Source organism: Protopterus annectens, chromosome 7.part0, assembly GCF_019279795.1.
Source record: "Protopterus annectens isolate FY-2018-M chromosome 7.part0, PAN1.0, whole genome shotgun sequence".
NCBI lineage: Eukaryota > Metazoa > Chordata > Ceratodontiformes > Protopteridae > Protopterus > Protopterus annectens.
Window position 1 is genome coordinate 1,465,189,072 of NC_056739.1, and position 12,936 is coordinate 1,465,202,007.

The 12,936-nt window shown below is 37.5% G+C and overlaps 1 protein-coding gene across 1 annotated transcript in view; it reads left to right on the forward strand.

Moving 5' to 3' along the window:
- ITPR1 (inositol 1,4,5-trisphosphate receptor type 1) overlaps positions 1-12,936 on the forward strand; it is a 2,510,606-nt gene that overhangs the window by 1,529,046 nt on the left and 968,624 nt on the right. Inside the window, exon 36 of the mRNA XM_044076407.1 lies at positions 5,579-5,651. Coding sequence (XP_043932342.1) covers positions 5,579-5,651 — 73 coding nt within the window. The remainder of the gene's footprint in view (positions 1-5,578; positions 5,652-12,936) is intronic.

Consider the following 12,936-nt stretch of genomic DNA (forward strand, 5'->3'; position numbering starts at 1 on the left):
GTTGTGGTGATGGGTGGTAAAGTATTAGCTAGGGTTAGAATGGCTTCTGTAAAATAGTTATTAAAGGCATCAGGTTAGAGTTACTAGGGTTAAATCCTGAAGGGGTGGGAGATTTAGAGTGGCCTGGTTTAAGCAGTTTATTGATGCCTGCCAGAATTTTTGTGGCTTTAGTTGGTGGGTTTGTTGATGGTTAAGGTAGTAATCTTTTTTTGTCTCTGAGAATGTCTTTCTTGGTAGCATTTCTTAATTGTTTAAAGTAAAGGTGATCAGATGGACTTTTGGAGGCTCTCCATTTGGCCCAAATCTTATTTCTGAGGAGGATCTTTTGCCTAGTGTGTTTTGTAAGCCAGGGGGCAATTTTGGTTCTTATTCGGGATGATCGAATGGGTGCGTGGTAATCTAGGATTTGAAGGAATCTAGTATTAAAGAAGGTCACTGCTTCATCAAGTTGAAGATGAGACATAGGTGACCAGTCGCATGCTTTTAGTTCATTTTGGAAACTGTCTGGATTAAAGAATTTTTTTGAGCGGGAGGATTTAAAATTATTAGTGTTAGGGTTATGAATTTTTTGTTTAATGATATAGGTTAGCATATGGTCACTGATATCATCGGGAAGGGTTCCTGGTTTATAAGTATCAAGATGGCTGTTGAGAAGAATCCAGTCTAGGGTGGTTTCCTTGTTGGTTGGCTTATGGATTCTAGTAGGGGTGGTTATTATCTGTGAGAAATTGTGTAGATTTATGTGGTTGGTAGGATTGGGAGAACTACAGGTTGTCCAGTCTATATTAAAGTCTCCTAATACAATGGTTTCCTGAGGTAGGTGGGTAGATAGGTGACTAAGTATGTTTTCAAGTGTATTAATGTTATTTCCAGGAGGGAGATATGTGCAAATTAGATGGATAGATTTGGAGTTATTGATTTTTAGCTTGGCAGTAAGGGTTTCTGCAGTGGTATCTGAGGGTAGTGGCAAAATGAAGGTTGAGACTTGGAGTTCAGATTTATACAAAATGGCTACTCCTCCACCCTTTTTAATTTTACGGTCATATCTTAGGATATTATATCCAGGAGGGGTAATCTCTTGGTCCAGAGTAGAGGGTTTTAGCCATGTTTCTGTAATACAGAGAATATCAAATGAGTGCACCTGTAATAGTGCATGTAGGTGGGTAATTTTATTGTGTATGCTGCGGATGTTAAGGTGAGCTATAAGGAGGGAGTTAGCTGGTGTTTTAGGGGTAGTAGAAATAGGAAATGTTCGATTGTGGGGGTTATTGTGAGTATTAGTATTGGGGCCAGGGTTAGGATGAATATCACCATCTAATAAGGGGTGTCATAGGGGATATTGTACAAACTTAAGGATTTTGTAGTAATTGATTGGAGTTTTTTTGACAGGGAAGTAAGTAACATGGATAGATCTATGGTACTTAGGAAGTATGTAGATAAAGGTGGCAGTTATGTTACTATGTTTAAGTGAGTTTGAGAGAAAGAGGTAGAGTTTGTTGGTAGGGGTGGTGTTTCTCAGGAAGAGAAGAAAGTTCAAAAAAGGTTAGTGTGTAAGGAATAGTTAAAGCAGCAAGAGTTGTAGTTGAGTAGTAGGTTTGTGAGTAAGGATTTGTTTGTTTGGTCCATTAGGATGTGTAAATGAGGAGTTAGAATATGTAGGGGGAGGGATAGAGGTAGGTAAGTATAAAGGTGGGAGAAGGAGAAAAGTGTTATGAGATGTAGTAGTTTGAGGGCAGGTAGATAAACTGGATAAAAGGTGGTTATAAGTGTGAGGTTGCAAACTATAGCAGTACAGGAAAAGGTGTGGAAAGGTTAGGGAGTGGTACTAGAGGTAAAATGGCTTAAGTAGGTATTTGTTGAGGTAGGGGGTCTAAGTGGAAGTAGTTTGTGATAGGGTAATAGTGGGAGGGGTGTGGTAATGGAGGTGTAAAGCTAGGACCACTGGGGATGGGTGGGAATTGGGGGTAGGGTAGGGGAGTGGAGTGAGCCCACAGGGTGAACGGATAGGGTTAGAGCAGCTATGTGAAAGATTTTCCAGAGACAATCAGGGAGGAGGAGATTTCCAAGGCAGGGAAAGTGGTCACAGGTAAGTAGAGTGTGGTGAAGCAGTGCAGGAATAAGATAGGATTTTGGAAAGTGAACAATAAAGGAATTAAAAAGACAGCTAGAAGGAGGAAAAGCGATACTAGTGGGCAGGGAGTATATTACAGTGTCTGTAATGGAGATAGCAGTTTGAGGTGGCTCAGAAAGAGGAGTCAGGGAGGGGGGACAAGTAGATGGTACAAGGGCAGAGAGGAGTCTGGCTGCTGGCTTCCTAACTCAGTGTCTAGAATTTATACTAAACTAGGTACATTGTACTTTGCAAAGAACAGGCTAAGTTAATAATAGGTGCAGTATGAAATAAATCAGATCAACTATACTTAATATGTTGGAGCAGGATGGAACATACTTTCTTAATCTTGTTTTAAAACAGGGAGGTATACTCTTCAACAGCAGAGATTTGTTGGCCAGTCGTTGGGATGGTTGAAGGTTGAAATTAAAGTGTCCTTAATGACCAGGCAGGTCCTTTTGTGCAGGATAGGAGGAAAAGAGCTAGGAGGAGTAGAAAGATAAGATAAACATTAGGTGTGAAAGTTACAAAAAAAATGCTAGTGGTACTATGAGGCAAAATACGATTAATATAGAGCAGTCAGTAATTATACAATGTTTATTAATTACAAAAAAAACAATCTTAGATTAGTACCTCAGGAAGGCTACCATGACACAGTCTAAACAATACGTAAAATATGCAACCACAAGGGATTGGAGAGATGCTCTTTAGAATTACAGAAAGTAAAGGGTAAGCAAACAAAATAAACAATGTCTGACTTGTGCTGGCATAAAACTAAATAGAATTACTAAAATGCAACTCTTTAACAATCATTTAATCACAGTAGCTTATTATTAGGATTATAAGGTAAACTACTACTTAGGGCAGGATAACTAATTCAATGATTACTGGCCTAGTACTCTGAAATGATGGGCAGGTAATGGCCACTAGGAAAGATGTGTGCAACTTCCACAGAGGTTAGCCAAAAGAACATTCACAAGACAGCAGTTAACGTGTAGATCTAATAGGGGAAGAAAGAGCATATAAAAGCAACACAGCAGGCTTTGAATCTGGATGGGGGGGTTAGGCCTTTCTGTAAGCCTGCACAAGGAGAAAGAAGTCCTTATTTACAGGGCAAAATGCAGATGCAAAGTATGGCTAAAGAGGCATTAAGCGATCATGTAGGAACAACTGTATGGTCAGGACTTTAAACAGAGCATTCTACTGTTGATAGCTAAAAGCAGCTAAGCAGCCCAGCCCACCAAAAACAGATAGCTGGCAGATCAACACCTAAACATAAGTCAATCAGGCATAGATGCTAGTAAGCAGATAATTAGCAGCAACTAAGGCACTTTAAGTCGGTCACTCTGAGAGAAAATGGAGTCTCAGAGGCCAGTTGAGCCTTAGATTAAGAAGAACGCTAGCTGAGTTTGAATAGGACGCTCTCACAGGAGCGTGTATATAGAGTATTGTATCTATAAAGCAGCAGAAAGTATTCTAAGAACTAAGCCAACATGAGAATGAAGAAAGATTCTGCTGATAGGGATGACTGCAATTAGGGATATAGATAGTAGCAGGCAAGTGAGATGGAATTTATTGGAGAAAACTGGCAAAGGAAGCAAGGTATTTTGAGTAAATAATTAGAGAGGGAAAGATAGAATGGGAAGATGCCAAGAATTTATTTGGACTGCAGGTTAGAGATTGCCTTCCCTATCATGGATTGATAGAGTATAGGCAAAGAGAAAGAAATGGGGTGGTCCTAAATGAAAGATCAGCACTAGTAGAGCTTTTAGTAGAATTTAGAACATAAGCTGCCCATAAAGGAATAATTGGACATATAAAAATTGCCCTAGAACTGTAAGAATCAGAGGAGGTTAGAAAGGATTGAGAAGAGACTGGATAATCAATTTGCAAAGAAATAATGGGCGTATATATGGATGTCTCCCAAGTATGCAACAAAATCTAGAATATTTAGGATTTTTGTATGGAAATGTTTACATAGATATTTTTATGCCTGGAGTAGACTACAGAGAATTTTTCATTGGGTAGATGGCAAATGGAGGTGCAACAGGGAACAAAGAGGTAACTAGGAACATGTTCTGGGAGTGCGGTGCGTTGGCAGACTTTAAGGATTCCCTGTGGGTTGCACTGTCAGATGCTGGGTGGGCAAATTGTGATGAGAGAGATGATTATTTGAGCTATGATACAGAATTGGAAATTCCGTAGACATGGTAAGACCTTGCTGTGTCTTTTATGGTAGCTACCAAAAAGCAATTACTAGAACATGGAAATCAAAATCTAAACCAAATATACTAGAAGTAGTGAATATAGTAACAGAGATGAAAAAAATGGACTTGAGATATTTAGAGAAGGGTAGGAGCAAACTACATAAGGAAAAATAGGAATTGTGGGAAAAATACATACATACAGGGGAGAATGAGGTTTAGAAGGTTAGGACTTAAATCACCTATGCACTGTTAATGGAAATGATTGGGTAGATTATAAGTGATTTGTAATATTTGTAACTGTATAGCTTATATTGTAAAATGTTTGCAACTAAGATTCTGTTGGTGTGGTTTCTTTTCATTTATGTAAATGTATGATTGCCTGTGTAGTAAGTGATGGTTTAATAAATATGTTTCTTGCCTAAAATAAAAAAGGCAGGAACTGAATAATGTATTTGTTGTTGCTTAGGTTATATGATATATAGTAATATTTCTGAAGTGTAATGTTTGTAAACATCAACTACTTAATACGGCTTGATTACTTTTATATAATAAGTTTGCCTGTGTGACAAGTGGTAATTCTATAAATGTGTTTAAAAACAATTACTGTGTAGTGGTTGATACAACTGTGCACAGTTAAGCATAGTTGATTCAAAGCATGTGGCTCTCCAGTTTAGTTCCCAGCTGGGGTACTTCTATACAATGAATGTATGTCCTACTGTATCTGCATTTACTTTATCCAAGTACTTTGGTTTCCTTCCCTTAGCTGTTTTGAGACTTGGAAGCCTTGTATATTGCTAGAGTGAGTGAGGATGTATCCTGCAGTGGACTGGCTTTATGTCCAGAACTGGTTCTCTGCCCTGAATAATTTGTTTCCTAGAACTGGCTCTGGTTCCTATGATGGTTGAGTATGGTAGAAAGTGAGAAAATCAGAAGATTAAATAAATGTTACCTATTGTTAGCTGGATATCAGTATGGCAGCCTTGTTGCTTTGTCCTACCATTCATCGAGAGTGAGATGCATTTTCACTTGACCTGTCATCACTCTGAATTTCTGACACTTGTTGAAGAAAAAACATTGGCATTATAGAAGGTAAAGTGCATATTTCAAATAATTTTAATTTCTTAATAGTACTGGTTAATACTGAAGCTAAACGTTTCATCAGTCATTTAAACTTTTTTTGTAATTGTTTTTGGACAGTTAAATCTCAAAACTTAAACCTGGCCAAACTCTGCTCACCACAGTTTGTATTTTTTCCCCACAGCTTATTTCCTTTGATGAAGAGTTGGACGTTACTGAGGTTACTTATTTTGTGCTTCTGCTGCCTACTTTTCCTTGTCATTTTCTATCATTAGAAAATAGCCATAATTTCATATTGATTATGCTGGCTGCTTAATGCCATATGTGTTCATGCTTGTGGTGATTGCACTTAAAAGCTCATACTGTCCATGTGATCTGGTTTGAGACACCAAGATTATGTAAATGTCACTTTGGAAGTAATGAGTTTTTAAATATGTTTGAAGAATTGTAATACATTGCCTTCCACAAATGTGCATTACAAGTGTATGCACATGGTGTGCTCACAAGCCTTTTTTCCTTCTTTGTTTCCTGTTTTTACTTAGTGTCTTAGTTTTGTTTGCATTTCACTACCTTTCTTTTGATACTTCTGTGTAATACTCAAATCATGTGTGTTCTTGCACTCTTCATTGCTCATCTATATTTACTATCGGGCCATATTGAAATGTTCAAGGCTTGGGAGGCCTTTAAAAGAGCATTCCTTTTTCCTCTGGAGTAGCTGAAGTGAATTTTTGCTTTGAAACAGAGAAGGTAAATTGAAATTTCCTCTGCTTAAAATTGGAGGCTGTAACAGATGTGTGCATTATGTAACAGAATGATAAATTCTTTAAGAAGGTGGCCATTACATGAAGCTGGTTCCAGTGGTTTGGAAGACATGGAGTTTGGTTGACATCTGTTTAATCAACTGCCTTGGGTCAACTATAAAGATAGTTGATGGGTGTGCGAGATTGACAATCCCTAAAGGAGTGTAGGGGCGCAGCCCTTCAGATGGGGGATTTTAAGTAATATTTGCATGCGCTCAGAAGCAACCTTGGCGCATATGGACTAGGAAGTTGATTACATTTTCGATGAGCGGTTTACTTTCAGGATGTTGACATTCGAACTAGATACAGCAAATTCTGTTTTTGAGTATTACTGGTAGAAATTCATTTGATTAAGACAGTGATCGGAATATATGGGCTTTCTAGCCGAGCGTAGTATCAGAACTGTATGTTTAACAGTATTACGCTTTGTGTGGTGGTTCTAGATGTTCATACTGTAATGCATTTATGATTTGCTAGCTTGTGCAGTCAGATGTTTCTCTGTTTTGTTATTTTCAAACAGTTCCTCCCCACTCGCCAACCAGTGCTGCTGTTTGTGCTTATTCTAGCCTCTTTTCAGTTTTGTTATACACACAACACTGCTTCTTATAGTTTGTGTTGGATTCCTTATATAATTGCTTCCTTTAAAGTGTGTAATATGGTATATAAATATTTCTCAAAATATATCACAACCGAAAGTAATAAAATACAGGCAACTAAATGAGTCTTTCTGTAATGCTGTAATGTTGCAGTTCACAACTTTCAGTAGTAGACTGCTGAAAGAATGAAGGCTTTTGTGTGGCTGCATGGGTTTTACTTTGGTTGCAGTATTGTATATAAATTGCATCTTTATCTTGTTCAAGAGCATCTCGTGAACTGGTTATTGGTCTTCAGTGTAAAAAAGCTAGCAAGATTTAAAGTTTGAAAATTAAAGGCATTGCAACCTCTGCTTGTAGTTATCTAAAAAAATGTAATTAGATGAGCAGTATGTATCAAAGAATTTGGGAACCATCATAAGAGGAAGTGGAGGCTAATAAAAAATGCAGTCCCATACTATGCTTAATTTGTTTAACATGGTGCCTGCTAATGTAACCTGTGAAGTCTGTGGTGAAGTAACAGGGTCTGTGATTGGACAGAGACGCTGAAGCATCACTGACTACTGTCAGTGTCAGAGAGATGTGAAGCTGTTGCTTACAATGTCAAGATCAGGCCTGAAAGCGTCTTTTCTTAGTGCAGTCCAGAGTTCCAAAACCACATTTTTTGAGCAAACCTGTGTCACTGTATGTTCCAGTACAGGAACTGATACAGACTTAGCCTTTAGTGATATTTGTTGTGGAACTTGAGCATTTGGACTCCCATGGCATTCAGTAGCCAATATATGTGGTTTTATTTAACAAAAGCTGTTTATACTTTAAAACAATCATTTATAAAATAGGTCTAAGGGCATAGGCTGCAAAGTCCCACAGTTGACCTTTTGACTATTGTCATTCTGCTAGTTCATTTAATCTAACACTGAGCAAGGGTACGCAGTTCATCCATGACTCCTAATAGTTCTGAAAAGAGCAATTTTATCCGCCTGTCTTTCTAAGATGATGACTATTCAGGAAATGTTAGAGAAACTCATTCTTCTTGTGGTAATTTTATTTTATAGAAGACATGGCCCATCAGAGCCTCTTGTCTTTGATACTGGACACTGTTGTAGTTCTTTGGTCAGTGTGCATGCACTAAGTCTCCATTTGGCCAGATTTCTAAAGTGGACCTCTTACCCAAGGAAAATGCTACCTCAGCTTTCTAAATCAAAATGGCTGTATTCAGAAGCATATTCCAGATCATTTTGTTTTGCCACTCCATAGAATTCTGACATCTGTGAAGATCTCTTCGTTAGGCATTTGTTTGACCAGGTTTCGATACTAATGTTTTAATTTTTTTTCTTGTGTTTAGTAACCAAATAAAATGGTATTTGGCACACCTCAAAGACTAATACCAAACTTGTACACTAAAGCTGTCTTCAGAATAGCAATTTTTGCTGTAAAAATAATTAGGAATCCATGTTGGTCTGTTTTAGTTCTGGTACAAAATTATTTCATACTTAATTATCCAGATGGGCTTAATTCTTTATTTTCCATAAGTTTCTCAGGTCATCATTGATATTTCTTCAACCTCCGGCTTGACTTCATAAAGCCTTAAATATAAATGAATACTACTGTTTATATTCAAAACAATACATTGCACTGTTTTTTGGAGCTTTTCTCCCTGGGCCTCCGATGAAAACGGCCTCTTAGCCCAGTCGGACTTTCCCGGTTAACAAATGAAATAAATAAATAAATGACGCATCATTTTAGAAATAACTGCTTTAGAAATATCACATCTCCATTCTGGCCATTGACATTTTAACACTGCCCAGGCAACCTTTTGCTGTACACATTGTATCCTATCTCAAACATTTCACTTATAACACTAAGATCTTTCCATAATGCCTCCAGTATTCTATCCTGCATTCATTCTCAGCAAATTCTCTCCTTGGCACACTTAATGAAGTACATTCTTCAACAGTTGTGCTCTTTGTGGTATCTTTCAGAGCAGACAACTTGTCAGAATAGAAGGGAGAGTTAGATTATGTCAAAATGCAAACTGATATAGACTCTAACCTTAACAGTACTGTGCATTTTTTGCCACCCAATCCTAATTTAATGCGGTTTCCCCTCATATCCATTATCACATTTTATTTATTTATGTCTTTAGGACCCCATTTCTGCAAAGATGGTATTGGTATGTCTCCATGGTTGGACTTTTGTTGAAGATCTCCGCCATTTCTGTGATTTCATCATTAAGTTTGTTTCTGGAGTTATACAATACTTTGAGGTAGATCATGCTTGCTTTATCCAGCAATGAATAATTCTATGTTCAGAAATACTTTAGGCAGTAAAGCACACAAACTGATAAATGAATTGAGGTACAAAGTGCCAGGCTCAGCTTCATGTAAATTCATAGCAGCTTTCTTGTAGTTAGACCAGAGGCACGCCGGTAATGAGCCTGGGCTTTGGCCTGCTGTACTTCAGACAAACCTTCCAACTGTTAAACTGTATCAGGGTAGAAATGCACTTGTGGACTTCGTTTCATGAACTGCAAAAGCATTTTTTAGTCTTTCCATAGAAGCGTTGGTAAACAGATGATGCAGTTTCTTTAGAACATTCTCCTCTGACATTGCTATCAGTGTGAGTTTGTTCTCACATTTATTTTCTCTATCTAGAAAGCTCCAAAATGTCAGTCTAGTGAATTTAAGCCATGTGTTTAAACAGAACTGCTTTGGCATTTTTTTGTCCAAGACTGTTCCGGCATACATCTCTGAAATTATTTCAGTATCTCACTTTTCATTTTGGTTTTATTTATTTTTTTTCTATCTCCTTGCAGTGCACATTGCTTTTTCATTTCCAAGCATGAAAGCCCTTGTGCTTGGTGGCTAACTCATTTTAATGATACAGCTAACTTGCTGTGTTTTTCCACAAACTTTGCTTTCAGATGCAATTAAGTCACTACTGAACTAAAAAATTACATACTATGAACGTTTTTGCAGCTAAAATGTACTCACAGGGGCTCAGACATGCAGCACATACAGCTCTTCTGACACTTGTACAGTGGATTAGTACCTAGTAGTGGCAGTCTCACTGAGCACTTTTGTCCGTCAATTTACTACTTTGCTTCTGCTGTCTTTAATACTCTTTGCAGTGCCTGATGCCTTTTCTCAAAAAAAATGCACCTCAGGGCTGACATTATTTAGGTAAAATTACTCTCCGTGCAAGGTAATGTCAGCTTATTTTTTTTTTACACTTAAGCCTTCTATGTCAGGCAACTTAAAAGCAAGAACTGCATATTTGTGCACTACATTGTATTTATACTGTATCTTTGCTCAGGCATTTATAATTTGCCATAGATTCTGTCTCTAATCTTATTAAAATCTGATTATGGCTCATAAAATTAATCTCCATCCTCAAGTATATAGCATGAAATTTAGTTACTAAAATGTATTTGCTTTAATTTGTGTTCAAATTCTGTGCTGAAATTTCTACAACAATGTCCGTTGCTGCTCTTCCAATATGGCTACACACTGAGTAATGGCTTGATTTCAGCTCTCCTAGTGTAAAAACAAACTCAGAAAAGAGAGCCTGTGATTGTTTTAGGTACATTTCAGTAACTGGCTAGAAAAGCACACTTTTTGGATGCCAGCAAAAAAAGCAGTTTCGAGAACCTGAAAGAAAATGCATTCAAAAGAAGGTGAGGAGAAAAAAATGACTGGGAAGAATTCTGCAGCTGTTCAGCAAAAAGCAATGCAAGCTCCAGCTTTGCTACAAGACATGGCTTCCAGTAATCTAGAGGAAAAAAACAAGTCAAATGTGCTCAGAGCCGATTAAAATGAACGAGACACTGAAGGAGTATATCAACTCAAATAAAAGGCTGGAAAAAATGGAAGAAGCTTTAAATGGGTATTCAGATGAGGTGATAAAACTGCAAAAAAAAATATCAAAATGAAGAAAAGGCTGACTGAATATGAGACTGCTCAAGAGGAGATGTTTCAAAAAATAATTGAATTAAAGGACAGAGCATGTAAGGAATACCTGAGATTTTCTACTGTGCCAGAAAATCTGGAAGGAGCAAACTGTATTAAGTTTATGAAAGCACAAATAAGCAATTGGACTAGCATTTCACAGCAGGAGGAGTTAATTGAAAGGGCACATCATGTGCATGCTCCAACCCTGGCCATGAGAAAGCAGCCTAGAACTTTAATAATAAAGATGCAGTCCTACCAGCAGAAGAAAAAGTGGAGTCTGATAAAATTGTGGCAGGACAAAGTACTAAAATGATTACTGAATGTACACAAGGCAGAAAAGGACTACATTTTTCCATTAATCAGGGAATCTTGAGAAACAGGCATAAGATTCAAGCTTCTGTTTTCAGAATATTATTTTCTGGAGGGTCAACATAATTTTTGATGCAAAACGTGCTGAGGAGGAAATACAGAAGTTTGGCCAACAAAAAGTGAGCTATGAAACAGGAGGTGATTCTGCTGCTTGTTCTGGTAACAAATCCAATAGTAAGACTGTTTCAGTGAAACTTTTTCCAGTATTTTAAAGGAAAATTGAGGCATAGAAAAAAGCACAAGAGTTGACTAGAAGAATTGGGAGTATATTGCAAATGAATTAGTGTGTGGATTTGGGAGATGGAGATCAACAAAAAGAAAATCAGCAACTTAAACTGACACATGTGCTATTATAAAGCAATAATTAGATGTGTGAAATGTGACGGAACAAGAAAACCTGGAAATATTGGATTTTTTTTATTTAAACTTGTAGGGAACTCCAAAGCATATGCCCTACTTCATGCCATTAATGTTTGGGAGAACATTTGGGGGAGGGGAAAAGGAAGAAGAGAGTTTAACTGTAAGTAAAACAAAATTTTTTCAACAGTAGTATTTTTGTAATGTATGACATAGCCTGCATGTTATAAAATAAAACTTTCTCAGCTGATTTTGAGTGTAATAGGGATACTAAAGTAAGCAGATATCCCTGTTTTTTTTCCCTTCTCTAGTTCTTGTTCAATTTTAAGAAATGTATGCACTGTAGTATAAACAAAGAAAAGAAGTCTGGTCAAAAGATCAAGATTCAAGAAAAAAATATGTACTTTTTCTTAATCATACATAGGGGAAGGACTAGACTAAAGCCCTTGGCTTGATCTAGTAAGTTTTAAGGGAAAGCAAACAAAAAAGAATACTGAATATATTAACTGTAGAAAATAAATGAGTGCTTATAGAGCAAACTGTGTATTTGGTTTTCATGTCTTAATGGAAACAATCTGATAATGGGCAATAAAAACAGAATACAGTTCTCTAGATGGCTAGGGAATGTTTTCTGAAAGCTTTCAAGTGTTTTTCCAATATGGGAGAGAAATAGATGAGACAAAAACAAGGCACTTAACAGAAGCACTGGCTGTACCATGCATCTTGGCATGGATAATTTGTGGCTGTCAGTCTGGGACAATTGTTCCTGTTAGGAGGGTTAAACTTGAATATTTGAAGATGTATATCGTTTTGTGTTTTAGTATTAAGTTAATAACTGTTAGGGTGTGTTTGTTTTGAGGCTTGTCATATTCTCATGTTGCAGTATTCATGACAGTAGGGAGGTTACTGCCTCCAGCACCATACATCCGGTCAGTATACCAAAGTCTTTGGATAAGGGGTACGTGTGATGATGCATGTCATAGCCATAAATCTACATTGGCTATATATGTGATGTCTGCACATACCCAACTCATCACTTTTCTGCTGCAGTGATCTACAGTCATGCTATCGCCACCTCGTGGAATCCAGTTGTTTGCATTCGGCTGTCTACATTAAAGCTAAGTACACACTTGGTTTTTTGGTTATACTTTCTTTTCTTGCTTTTCAGGCATACATGTCGACTAGGAAGGGAAATATGCTTATGGAAGACAGATTCCACATAAGGAAATGCACAAGTGTTTATTTTGCTTAGGGGCAGGCCATGACTACAAGTCTTGTGACGTTTGGCAGTTCTTTGTTCCCAAAACTTTGAGAAGCCATCTGGCTGCTTTAAATATATACTTGGAAATTCAAAGACTTGGCATTGGGTATGGTGGATGGGGTAGGTACCTCCAAGAAGCCATCTTGGAAGAAGGCCAAAAAGGTTAAGCCCGACTCCCATGGTGCACCTCAGGCGTCCAGTGAGACTCTTGA